Genomic DNA, 14,484 nt, shown 5'->3' on the forward strand with positions numbered 1-14,484 from the left:
ATCGCACATTTTATGCGCAATTCATTTACTTTCGTTAACCATATACCGTACGTTCTGAACCGCACAACATGAGTAAATTTCACAGAATAAATTGAAAACTACATGGACGCAAGGAAGATGAAAGAATTAATTTATTGTTCACTTGATAAAAATGTAAAAAAACTAAGTGTGGATTAATTACTTAATAATAGAAATTAAAAATATCAAATGAAATTCATTTACATATACTGAATGAGAAGTATAACTTCAGTCGCGTGTACATGTGTACACACACTCTTTTTTATCGATGGAACAAATAATGAAATCATTTTGTCCTCGAAAAAATAAAAAGACCCTAACAAATTAATCCATAATAGTATGTATATTATATCATACATAACATTAAAAAAAAACAGCATACTTGTCTATAGAATTTTTATTTCATGAAAAAAGTACTGATTTATGATTTTTTCAGCGATTTTTTAAGCTGAAGCCATAAGTCATACAAAAAAATTAATAACAAATAAAATGTGGGTTTTTTCTTCTTTTTTTTTTTGTATAAAATAAAGAGTGATTGTAAAAGAAAGCCGCGTTTGCAGTAATACGCTAATAACAAGAAAAAATCATTTCTTTTTTAACTTTTTTTTATAAATTCTCATGTTTGCCATAAAATATTTTGTTGGACAATTTCAGATTCCTTACCATTTCAGATTCTTCTTAATTCTTTTATTGTGAAAGGATTACTTTTTAAGTACATATAACTCGCAAAATGACAAGAACAAAAAACGTTTTCTCGGACTTTTTCAGAAATTTCCTATAGTAACCATAAGACAATTTGTTGGACAAATTCAAATTCATGTTCAACACCCCACATCAAAAACAATTACACTAGAACTTTACACTTTTGATGTTTAATACGATTTTACTGGACTACATATATTATTAAAATCAGAAAACTTTTGGGGTCGAAAATTTTTTAATTATATCGTTCATGAATAAAGGTAAAGCAAACCCAAGAAAAAACTGTTTTTAAAGAAGGCAGAAGTGTATTTATGTTCCAATATCAGTTGTTTCCGTAATTTTCCTCCAAACGGCTTTGGTTCGCAGTTTTTATGAAAAATTTAACTTACATTTTTACTCGACATGCCTGGAACTCAAAATTTCCACTCTAATTTTGCTGTCCCAATAAGTATGTTTTTCAACTCCCTTTGCTTCAAAAATTGACCATTCTCAAAATTTCTTGCAGTTAAAATCAAGGCATTAGCATGTAAATTTTTACTCTTACATATATAACCAAAAAGTAGGTGTTATTCATATCGAGAATCAAGAATTGATTTCATTTCATCACTGTACCACTGTTGGCAAACGAGAATTTATTCTAAGATTCAAGACTTATAAGTTATAGAAATAACAAAAAAGGTATAAGATTAAATGGCAAAAGAACATTGCTATAAGTTTTTTAGGATTGACACTGTTTTTTGATGAGTTGCAGTTTTGTACATCTTTGATTCAAAATGCTCGATCAAGCTCACTCTGGGTTTAGAAATATCAATTTTTCCTTTAGCTTTTTTGAGGATTATGTAGAATGTTTTTTTTTTGGTAGTATTAAACTTAAATCTCCGAAAAAAATTAATTTATTGATTTTTTATAAAAAAAAAAAAAATTATCTTTCTATATACTCTATTTACGTATATTCCACAGGAACATCCATGGGTAACAGCAAATGGTGTCAACAATCTGCCAACAGAAGATGAAAACTGTCGTCTCGTACAAATAAGTGAGGAGGATATTAATAGTGTTGTTAAAAGCATTCCAAAACTAGACACATTAATTTTAATCAAAACAATGCTTAAAAATCACTCATTTTTGAATCCCTTCAATCGAGGAATATCCGGCCGTGCTCCACAACGAGGTGGATCCCGTTTGGAGAGATTTACCCGAGCAGGACGATCAAATTCTGCTCCCGGAGCATATCATTTGCCAATCGATAGACAACTCTCTGGTGACAATATTCTACCAGCTTTATCAGAACATATTGTCAGTTCGAATTGTGACATTTCAGAGGATTCCTAAATGCTTTAAGCAAAAAAAAAAAAAAACAATTACTATATTATTGCCAAAACATACATTGTATGTATATGTGCGCAAACACACAAAAAATACACACATAATATTTGCATTTAATGAATAAATAATAATAATAAATATAATTTTATTTAAGCTCTTTCTTTTTTTCTTAAATTAGTTAAAAATTAATTTTCCTACAACAAAAACAAAATATGATATAATTAAAAATAAATATATCTATCTTTTATGAAACGGGTTTAATATTTAAATGTTATTTGTTTTTAATTTTTATTATTAATATTGTATAACTGTAAAAGGTCTCTCCATTTTAATAAGCTTTAGAAATATGTAGTTTCTTAAAATGCACATTTATAGTAACTGCACACATTTATAAAATATATAATAATAATAAAAAAAAAATATTATAATTCAAATAATCTATAGTACACAAAAAACACACACAAAACAAAAATTACACACAAAAAAATGCAAATGCTAAATTGCAATCATTCGTTGTAATAACCCTTATATTGTTTTCTGTGATATTGATATTATTAGTGTTGTTAAAATAATTATATATATATTATTATTATATACTATACAGATACACACATGTATTCCTACAAAATTTAATATGTGTACATTTTACCTATTTATAGTTATTTTATATTTGTGTGGTTAATTTTTGTTTTTTTTTAATTGTTTTATACTATTTAAAAATATATAAATATATATTGAAAAAAGTTTCAACAAAAAAATATCTATAAGTTAAATGCTGTTTTTAAAGTTTTGGTTGTGCAAATCATCAAATAGAAATTTAAGAAACATTAAATAAAATGTTATTTTTTTTTTTATTGTTATATCAAGTTTTCTAAATTCTATCATAGTTAAGGAACCTAAAAAACATTTTGTGTTTAGTTTTCAAGGGCAAAATATAATTTTTTGGATAAATGTTTTATTTTTATAGAAATGTTTTATTGTCTGACCTGTAGGTTCTAGGTGACATAAAAACAATTGAATGTAATTTTAAACTATTTCAAATGTACCTATAGGTACCCATTAGGGTGGGTCAAAAAAATCGAAATTCTTTTTTTTTTTTTGATTTGGTACTCCGAAAAATCGATTGCTAGACACCTCTAGAATATACACAACAAATATGAGCTCTTAATATTAATGGGAAGGTCCTCCGCTTCGCAATTTTCCATTTTTACATCAAGCTTATACTAAAAAAAAATCTTTTTTTTTTTTAAATCGACTTTTTAGCAAATGTCTTCACATATTCTTGTAGGAAATTGAACGCTCTACAAAAAAGGCCTTGAACACATTTTTCGTTTATGTAACCGTTTAATAAATATTTGAGGTCCAAAAATCAAGAAAATCTTTAAAAATTCGATTTTTGTTCTAAATTTTGTAACAAATTGAAAAATTATAATCATCAAACGCGCAAGACATATTCTTGTAGGAAATAGATTGTTCCACAAAAAAGGTCTTATTAACTTTTTTTTTATTAATCTAACCATTCTTGCGCGTTTGATTATTATAATTTTTCAATTTGCTACAAAATTAAGAACAAAAAACGAACTCTTAAAGATTTTCTTGATTTTTGGACCTCAAATATCTATTAAACGGTTAGATAAACGAAAAAAGTGTTTAAGGCCTTTTTTGTAGAGCGTTCAATTTCCTACAAGAATACTTAAAAAAAAATTTGCTAAAAAGTCGATTTAAAAAAAAATGATTTTTTTTAGTAGAAGCTTGATGTAAAAATGGAAAATTGCGAAACGGAGGACCTTCCCATTAATATTAAGAGCTCATATTTGGTGTGTATATTCTAGAGGTGTCTAGCAATCAATTTTCGGAGTACCAAATCAAAAAAAAAGAATTTCAATTTTTTTGACCCACTCTAATACCCATACATAAGACCTTTTTTATCCAAGTAGCTATTTATCAGAAATTGTTCAAGTTTTCTAAAACAAACTTGTGAAGAAATATCTACGTAAACACTTTTGATGTTAAAATCTTAAGACTTGACTACACTGGAGAGGTAGTTGTGACTTAGAATTATTTTCATACAATTACCCGTACCGCTACCGTATACCTTTCCTGTGTGGTGTGTGGTCAAGCCTTTACTCAGAACAATCGTCGTAAAGTTTTGTATTAAAAAAGATCAATCGGATTTCTAGTGGGAGATTTTTAAGTATCAGATGCAAAAAACAATTGGGAGGCAAGGAAGAGTATTCAGTTTTTAAGAAAATAGTTTCATATGTGTGATTCTCTGCTATCCATCTTATTAAATAAATATAATTTAATACAAATTTATAACAAAATCTTACAACTTGTTGCCCTTTTATATCTCAGTAATTGTAAGTACATTTCTGCTGCTACTTTTATTTTGTATAAAGTACCCCTTTATCTCACTAATTTTTGTACCAGACTTAATTCTTACTTAAGAAAACCTGGCTCCATTTTTAAGAGCACTTCCTTCTGCTACTTTTCTACAAAGTACCCTCACTATCATTGTCAAATTTCAAGACTCTTCGATATTCAGAAGTACCTAATGTTGTTTAAAAATTCAGTGAAAATGGGCGGTTGCTATAGATATATATAGCAAATATTTCCTTAGTAAAAACTACCAGCTCCTAACACTTTACCAGGTTTGTCTAGTGATTGCTTCTAACAATGGCTGATCAAAATGTTACTTTGGTAAGGAATTCAAAGGGGAAGTTAAAAATGATTCAAGTTGGTTCCGGTTGTTAGAGAATTTCGTTAGCAAAATAGTTTATTTTATGGTTTATTTTATCCCTAAAGGTGCTCCGAAAAATGTTTATTTTTATGTTTGAACTTAAATTAAGTAAAACCAACCAATTAAGTAGCATGCTTGGAATAAAAATTATCAATCACTCAAATGAACTAATTTGCTCAACTCTAGTTATGACCAATGCAAAGAATGTATTTCCAAGTTAAAGGCCATATATGATTTATTTTAACATGGTCCTTTTGGATGTCCAGAGAATTGTGAATATGCAAGGTTTACTGGTCTCAATTGAAAAGGAATCACTGAAAACTACTGGTTTCAAATGAAAATATAGCGGTAGGGCTCAGGTGCCTAAGGCCCACTGCCGGCAACTGACTACCCGGTTTTTTGCATTGTTTCGATTTGTACGAGTAAAGGCTATTTCACACGACGTTAGCCGTTAGCGGGTTTTTAATAGGTTTTCAATTTATTCGTGCGAAGGCACCCAAAAGAACGTGTACCTAGAAACCAGCTAACTGGGCCGTTAACCTGATCTCGGCGTGCGTCGTCGTGTAAAATGTCCCTAAAGGTGCCTTTCCTAACAGCCTTTTCGTTGGCGGAATCTATCCGGTTGCTTTTTGAGTGTGAAATGGGTCTTATATTCAGCTCTCCTTTCGCTGAATGTCATTAAAGTATCTTGGAAAGGTTTAATGCTTATATCCTCTTAACCAGGTACAGAGTATTTTATATTTTCATATAGATGTTATTTAAAACAAATAGACTGGATTTTTTTTAAGTAGAACTGTGAACTGGACTGATATTCTACTCATCGGTCTTAATTAATCCTTTTTCTTTCTAAAAAAGTGTTAATATAGCGTAGTTAAATGTAAAACTGCGAAGAAAATTTATGCAAAATGAAAAACAGAGAAGTAAAGTTTATAAAATAAACAATCCGTAAAGTGTGTTGGAGCACTTGGAACTAGTACCGAAACCTTTTTTGAAATCCCAGTAAAATATTGCATTAAAAGAATTTATTCATTCAAATACTTTAGACCAAAGGGTGTTTTTTTTCGAGTCGAACAAATAATAATATCTAATAACTTTTATTTTCAGCCAATGGAAGTTTATTGTGCGCAATGTTTTTTAATGCTGAATAATAATATAAAAATAGAGTCTGTTTTTGTTATTCAGACTCAAATTGAAATTAATTAGATTCAGATAGCATTATCAATTTCTGAGAAACCTCTCATAATTCTTTAAGTTCTTTTTCATTTCAAGAAAACAAGGAATGAACTTTGATTAAAAATATTAACATACCTATATCAGAAAGAAGTACAAAACATTGAAAGAAATGTTTTTTAGTTGAAATTTCTATAAATTTCAGATTGAAAACTTAAAAAAAATATATTCTTTGATTCATTTTATTCATAGATTCGAAAAAAAGAGATTTGAAATCACAAATAAAAAATTAATACATAATTGCTCTTAGAAAATTAAAAAATATTAGCCATCTATAAAATAATATATGTAATAAGAAAAAATTCGTCAAATCTTTTGAAAATTTAAAAAAAAAAAAAATAACAACAAAAAGCTTTAAAACTTTACATTTCTATAGAATTAATACTTATGAAAATTTAATTATCTAATAAATTGGTACTAAGAAAAAATAGTATAAAATATCTCTTGAAACAGTAGAAAATTACTTAATGAAAAGACAACATCAAAAAAATAAAAAAGTAGGTAAAGTTAACTTTACATACAAGCAATTTTAATTTTATTAACAAAAGAAAAATATAAAAATATGTAATATTAAAAATAATAATTTAATTGAGAGCTTTTTAAATGAGAATTATTTCGGGACCATTAACCAATGTAAACCATGAGGCTTAATATATTAAAACAAAAATGTTGAATGTGTTTTTTCTGTTTATGTGTCTCTCCATTAAATAATATTAAAATTATTAAATTTCATATATATATAAAAATATATACAAAAATGCAATTTATTGGCTGTTAAATTTAAAATTGAAACAAGACATGTTAAACAAATTGTTAACACCAATTCAAAATAAACGGTTTGTGAACAAAACAAAACAAAAACTCAACAAAACAACGAATTCTTTATAATAAATTATTATATATAATTTTTTTTTCTTTTCTCTAGACTCTATCTACACTCCTTCTTCTTGTTAACACATTTCTTCTGGCGAAATTTTAAATAAAGTACCAATATTATCCAAAATATTTAAAACTCGAAGCTTTTTATAATAAAATGGATGCTCCAGATTTTTTGGACTCAGATGTGTCATGTACCATGTTTTAAGAAGTTTTAGAACTGATCAAATCATTGAGGTCAATTATGTATAGAATTTTCTGCTTTCGAAAATATTTTTATTACAATTTTCATGTAATATAATACATTTCTTCTCACGAAGAAATGACTTTTTGGTTTTATAGTTTTTACAGCTGCAACTTCTGAGATCAATTATTTACAAATTTTTCAAATGCATGTCATCGGTAAGTCATAAATCCAACGGCACAATTCAAACAAAAACTTTCTGGACAAATCTGGATTCTGAAACATTTTTGATAGCTGCTCATAATTTAACTACACCAACTGAAATTCATAAAAAAACTTTCACAACAATGTTATTTCCTTACACAGGTTTTAATACAGTCCTACTATTTTTAATGGTCTAATTACACTGGTCAACAAGGTTTTTGTTACAGACATCAAGACATACTTTTCTATAGGTTTTTTGGGTGCTGAGCTCGAATCTTTAGTCAGAACAATTCTATCACATCACGTTTTTGAGATAATCCCGTTAGAAAATCGAAAATGCCGCTTTTTACCAGTTTTCGAGATTATTTCTTAGCTTTTGGTTATTTGTTTTAAATAAATTTGTAACGGTTTCTAGTAGAACTAAATCTTGTCTTTCTAAATCCGTTTAAATCTTTTAAAAATTTCTTTTCTTCGTTGAGAAATCTGAAGTTGAAATCAACGTGTTTGGTATATCTTATGTTTATTTACTTTTAATAGCGAATCTCAAAAAGTTCTTTGCCAATCGCTTTCAAATTTTGACACAACGTTCTATTTTGAATCTTGCAAGTTTTTATATCTGCGAAAGTGGTGAATCGCGGTGAGATACATCAAAGCGTGACTGTGTCAGATAAGTTATACTAAATAATTACTAGTGAGAAAAATATAATTTTTTTCTTGTTAAAAACAAGACAAGAACTTAATGGAATGTAAACGAAACGTTGTGTCAAAATTTGAAAGCGATTGGCAAAGAACTTTTCGAGATTCGCTATTAAAAGTAAATAAACATAAGATATACCAAACACGTTGATTTCAACTTCAGATTTCTCAAAGAAGAAAAGAGATTTTTAAAAGATTTAAACGGATTTAGAAAGACAAGATTTAGTTCTACTAGAAACCGTTACAAATTTATCTAAAACAACTAACCAAAAGCTAAGAAATAATCTCGAAAACTGGTAAAAAGCGGAATTTTCGATTTTCTAACGGGACTATCTCAAAAACGTGATGTGATAGAATTTTTTTGACTTCGGATTCGAGCTTAGCACACCAAAATCCTATAGAAAAGTATACCTTGGTTTCTGTAACAAAAAAAAAGTTTAATTTTGTTGACCAGTGTTATTCAACGCATTGTTAACCAGAAAACTAGCTTACCATAACAAAGTATTTTTAAATGAAACTATACCTCTAGAAGTATACGAATATTTTATTAAACGTACACTCGGGCGTATGCGTATTTTTTTGAAATTTCTATATGTAACTGGGTCAGTTTATAATTGTAAACTTTTTTACCTACTTATGACTTGCCTTTGTTATATATACAACATTTTGGCCGAAATCGATAAATTGTTTTAATTTTTAATATTAGTCTAAGTGCCCATAGCAAATTTTGGGAGTGGAGGTATAACCAAAATGTGAGTATGCAGTTTTATAGCCTAATTCCTAATGCATTCTAAAAACGAATTCAAAAGTCTGGCAGTTTTGAATCGTGGCCTTATATGGTTTTAAGGGGGTTAAATAACGCGAGTTTTCCAATTATTGTGAGTAGGTCTATAGTCAACAGTGAAAAACAAAGCACGATTTATTCTATAAGATCGAGCAAGTTTTGGGAGTGGATGTATAACCAAAATAAAAGTAAGCAGTTTTATAGTTTTATGAGTCCTGGTTATGGCTAACTGCCATAACCTAAAGACTTTCTGCTAAAATATAATAAGGTATTACATTGTTTTAATCAAGTTAAATAAAAAGTTATATAAACTAAACTAAAACTAGTTTTATGAGTCATAAATCGAATTCAAACGTTTAAAAATTTTAATGTTGAGTTTATATGGTTTTTGGGGGGTTAACGTGAGTTTTCCAGTTGATATGAATACACTGAAGGAAAAAACAACTTAAAATCAATGAAAACCACGTTGATTCAACTATTTTTCGGAATGATTTTGGGTTGAAGACGAAAATTTTAAAATCAAAGTAGAACATCGTTAGTTTAAAGCCGTTTGCCGTTATAAAATATCTTAAAATCAAAGTTGTTTCAACTTTGAAAAAAAGCATCAATTTATTAAAAATAAAGAAAAAATAGGGGATCAAACCTACAACTCTTAGGTCTCTAGGCGAATCCTTTACCAACGTGCTATCTCACTGTTGAGTGAAAAAATGCAACAAAAGCTGAGGTCCGACAAAAATAAAAAAATTGCTTACGCTGTTCCAATTTTATTTTAAAAGTGTTTCATGTTAGTTTTTTTAACATTAAATCAACGTTGAACATTATTACATTTTACTCTGCGGTTTTTCCCTCAGTGTAGGCTAAATTGAAACCATTTTAAATTTTATAGGTATATCAAAATGAATGCTCTGTCATTTTTCCTATGTCTAAAAACCTTAATCTCGGCAATGCGATTATTAGAACTCAAGATAGTTTAAGCCGTTATGTTTTTGAGATTTTTTTGATTGTTTTTTGTTTGTTTATTTAAATTATTGAAAATTCCGATATGGCTAGTTAAAAAATCTTATATCTTGACTGTGACGTAAGGCTACTGGTATAATATGATGGTTACAATGACCATTAAGGGCTCATTTGATAGATAATTAGAAGTGCTATAATTCATTCTTTTAAGATCTTCCCAAACAATTAAAAAATTTGTCAGATGTATGAAAAAAACGTCATTTTGCCGCCACCCTGCTACACAAACCTGGAATTTGACCAACTATAAAATTGAATTTTATTAACTCATATAGGTAATTCATTAAGTAATTTTTTAGATAATGTTATTGTGAATAAGTTTTTCCTTTGTAATTTTTGGCTTAAATTATTAAAAATAGAGAACGTTGCCAATCTCTTTTCTAAGATAGCTGGTGCTCCCGACATCCTATCATCAAAACAAATTGATTTTTATGATAAGGACATAGGGGAAGGTGGCCTAAAATGGCCCTCCTAAGGAAAATGTCCTATATCTCGAAAAACAGTAGCATTCAAGCTTAAATGCTATATACTTTTCAAAGTTTAATATTAGTAGAGTAACTAAAGCAAATTATTAGGGAACCCGGCCGAACAGCTCTGATTTTGACGATTTTTTTTTCAAACGTAGGTAATTAAAAATACTTTAAAGTCTATAGATTAAAAATTGCCGGTGTTGCCGTATTGTTTTTTAAAGATTCTCTAGGTAATTTAAGGAAAATATATAAAAGGCAGTAAGGGACAATCTTCCATCGTTTAAGCGATAAATGCAATTTTCTAACATTCTGACCTCAAACACAAAAAAAATATTTTGAAAACAACGGCAGCACCTACAATATTTTAAAATACATTTTAAAAAAGCCAGAAGCTCATTCTTATCTCTTAAATTTAAATCCACTAAATTTAATCAAGACTTTTTGAAAAAATGGTCCTCAAACTCAGAATTAAAAAAAAAAATGTTATTAGAAAAATTTAAAATGACTTTTTTCCAAACTTTTTCTAATAAAATATGAATTTGTTTAAAAAAAAATTTTGGTCATAAATATTATCAGTTGAATTTCGAAGCAAAAAAGGTAAAATATATCACACTTTTGAAAAAAAAATGAAAAATTACTTCAGTTTCAATAATTTTTTTTTTATTTAAACTGAATGTTTGCATTGAAATAATTAATTTTCTCAAAGACTGTGGTAAATAGGAACTTTAAATTTTTGCTATTTAACTTTCAACAGTAAGGGTTATTAAATGAATAAAAAATAATTTTTTGTTTAGATGTTGAACTTTAAAAAAAAATAAGTTACATTTTTTTTCAAAACTTTTATTAAAAAAAGTTCTTCGAAAATGAAATACTTTTTAATTTTTTTCATAAACCGTAATACATATTGACATTTCCTTTTATAATTTGAAATCATAATAAATGCGGCCAAAAAAATTTGAAAATAAATGCATTTTATATTACGACCAAGTTTAAAAAACGACATGTTAAAATTTTTTCAATAATTTTTTTTTTTTCAAAAATCTAAGTTCAATTACCATTCTTTCAAAAGCCGTTCATTCAATTAACTTAATTTTAATTTTACATATATGACTAAGCTTCTAGCTTTTAAAAAATGTATATTTGAATATTGTAGGTGTTGCCGTTGTGTTCAAATTTTTTTTTTTGTGTTTGAAGTCAATTAATAAGAAAATTGCATCTATCGCTTGAACTATGGAAGATTGTCCCTCACTCCCGTATATTTTTTTTCCTTGAATTTCCTAGACAATCTTTTGGCATCAATTAATTTATGAAAATTAAGAAAATTTTTTGAAAAAAAATTGTTTTTGTTCACAAAAATCTTCAATTAAATTTAAAAAATCAAAACGGCAACACCGGCAATTTTTAATCTATAGACTTTAAAGTATTTTTAATTACCGACGTTTGAAAAAAAAGATCATCAAAATCTAAGCTGTTCGGCCGGGTTCCCTAATATTGCCAATTTTTTAGCTTTAGTTACTCCACTATATATTACTCTCACATTTTTTTCATTTGCGAGTTGAAAAAGTTCCAAAACGTATTTAATTTTTTTAATTTTCAAGACGTCTACAAATTTCACTGATCAAATTTACCCGGGTAAAATGGCACACTGTCCAAACATACGTGGTTTGAAATGCAAAATTGAGTCAAAGGGCTTCTTTTCCATTTTCTTGGAACAAGTGGTGCTTAATCCCCCCAGATCTTTCATCGAGTCATTCAAAACCCAGTTCATGTTGGTTGCTCGTCTCGTTTTTGTAGTTTTTGCAACTTTCAATGTTTTGGATGCTTTTTTCCAGGTTTTTGACGGAATCAAAAGCTTTCCTCAGTCCAGGACTTCATCTCTGTACATCGTTCATAAATAGCAACTATTTTCACTTTAAAAAAATGAAAATGCGAAAAAAAAAATTTTAAATGACATGTGAAATAGGTATGCCATTTTACCCGAGCACTTAGTAGGCCATTTTGCCCATTTTGAGTTTTTTCAATTTAATTTTTACACCAAAAAATTTAAAATCGTTTTAAAGCAACTTATTTCAGTAAATTAATAAGAAATACTTCATACTCACATTAACTTCTTTTTCCAAAATACAATGTTTTTTATACTTTTTTTGCAAAAAAAATTTCACAAAATTTTAACGAGTGTACTTTTTGATGTGGATAGAGACAGTTTGACCTGTCAAATTTCAAATAATGGCTTGAAGTTCCCGAAATTTCGTATATGTTGGTTTTACCAGATAAACTAAAGAATCGCGTTCATAAAACTTTCTAATTATTTTCGATTCTACGATTTCTAGCAAGGGGGCCATTTTACCTTGGGGTGCCATTTTAGGCCACTTTCCCCTACTCCCGAATACATTCCATGAAAAAAATGTTGTACCGTAAAAAATTCGATTGACCATATTTGGGCTAATTTGCGACGTTGCTTCGTTCTTGCGTTATAAGTGTTTATAAGTGTTTGAAAGTAGCCATATTGAATTTTTTTTCGATTTTTAAAAAATCAAACGTGGAAACTTTTTTATTTTTTTTTTTTCTAATTTTTCAAAAAAAAACTTTTGTAGTTTTATATATAAATTTGTTCAATAATCTTATCAGAATCCATTTAAGACTTTTATTTGAAAAGTGCATTGCGTATATCTCGAAATATTACCATTTCAATGCAACCATGTCAAACAAATTTTTGATAATTTTTCTCTATGTAGTCCAGTAATTTTAGGTTTTATCTGCGGAAAAATTCCTACTAGGCTGAATTTTGGTATACAGCTTAATGATGGCTTTATTATGAAGATGTGAAAAATCGACATTGATATCGTGTCCGCGTTAAGAGTTATAGGGGTCAAAAGGTCACAAAAACTGGTTTTTCACGATTTTCAGCAAAACGGTAAGTCTTATCAAAAAATTTTCAATGCAAGAATTGTAGACCAGATTATTATATATAAAAAGTGTCATGACACTTTTTTTCCTAAGACCCACCGTTTCTTAGGTATAACGATTCAAAAAGTTGAAGTTTAGTTGTAATCGTCATAATCCTATTCCTGAAAAAAAAACTCCTAACTGAAAAGTTCCTGAAATTTCATTATTTTTTTAGCTTGAATTTCGTTCCTCAACTGTTAAGAATATGGGGAAACCAAAAAAAAATGGAAATTTTCACCATTTTTCCGATTGGGGCCCTTCTCCCGAAACCATTTCCCTGGGAATTTTTGTTTAGAATATGTCTGAAAATATACAGGGTGTGCAATAGAGAATGAACAACCCTAAAACGGCTTATAGCTACACTTATGATTGTTCTTAAAACAGATAGAAAAAAGTTCTATCGCAACCAGTTCATAAAATATGGACTTTTTTTCGTTCAGTGTATTTTAAATTTTATCATCTTATGTTTTCTTTCACTACAACCACGAATGAATGAATTTTATTTATTTCTTTTTTTTTATAATTTTCTACAATAATTGGATGAGTACATAAACACTTTAAAAATTTCATAGCTATTGCACATTTTCGTAAAAAAAATTTTGAAATCTGTTTTTTGATGCAAAATGTAAAAAAGGTATTTTATGAAAAATTTTAAACACCTGTGGTATAAAATAAATCTATAGAAACCTAGGTGGCCATCTTTCTTAAAAATATTCTCCTTATACCAGAATATTTTAAAGAAAGTTGGCCACCTAGGTTTCTATAGATTTATTTTATACCACAGGTGTTTAAATTTTTTCATAAAATACCTTTTTTACATTTTGCATCAAAAAACAGATTTCAAAATTTTTTTTACGAAAATGTGCAATAGCTATGAAATTTTTAAAGTGTTTATGTACTCATCCAATTATTGTAGAAAATTATAAAAAAAAAGAAATAAATAAAATTCATTCATTCGTGGTTGTAGTGAACGAAAACATAAGATGATAAAATTTAAAATACACTGAACGAAAAAAAGTCCATATTTTATGAACTGGTTGCGATAGAACTTTTTTCTATCTGTTTTTAGAACAATCATAAGTGTAGCTTTAAGCCGTTTTAGGGTTGTTCATTCTCTATTGCACACCCTGTATATTTTCAGACATATTCTAAACAAAAATTCCCAGGGAAATGGTTTCGGGAGAAGGGCCCCAATCGGAAAAATGGCGAAAATTTTAATTTTTTTTTGGTTTCCCCATATTCTTAACAGTTGAGGAACGAAATTCAAGCTAAAAAAATAATGAAATTTCAGGAA

General features: G+C 28.1%; 1 protein-coding gene across 5 annotated transcripts in view; it reads left to right on the forward strand.

Moving 5' to 3' along the window:
- The window catches only part of LOC129917033 (calcium/calmodulin-dependent protein kinase kinase 1), a 93,788-nt gene extending 91,687 nt beyond the window's left edge, over positions 1-2,101 (forward strand). For all 5 annotated transcript variants that reach the window (XM_055997343.1, XM_055997341.1, XM_055997340.1 and 2 more), the window contains one exon: positions 1,681-2,101. In XM_055997343.1, the coding sequence (XP_055853318.1) occupies positions 1,681-2,052 (372 nt within the window). In that variant the 3' untranslated portion in view covers positions 2,053-2,101. The remainder of the gene's footprint in view (positions 1-1,680) is intronic.
- The last annotated feature ends 12,383 nt before the right edge of the window (positions 2,102-14,484 follow it).

This window comes from Episyrphus balteatus, chromosome 3 (assembly GCF_945859705.1).
Source record: "Episyrphus balteatus chromosome 3, idEpiBalt1.1, whole genome shotgun sequence".
In the NCBI taxonomy this organism is placed as follows: Eukaryota; Metazoa; Arthropoda; class Insecta; order Diptera; family Syrphidae; genus Episyrphus; species Episyrphus balteatus.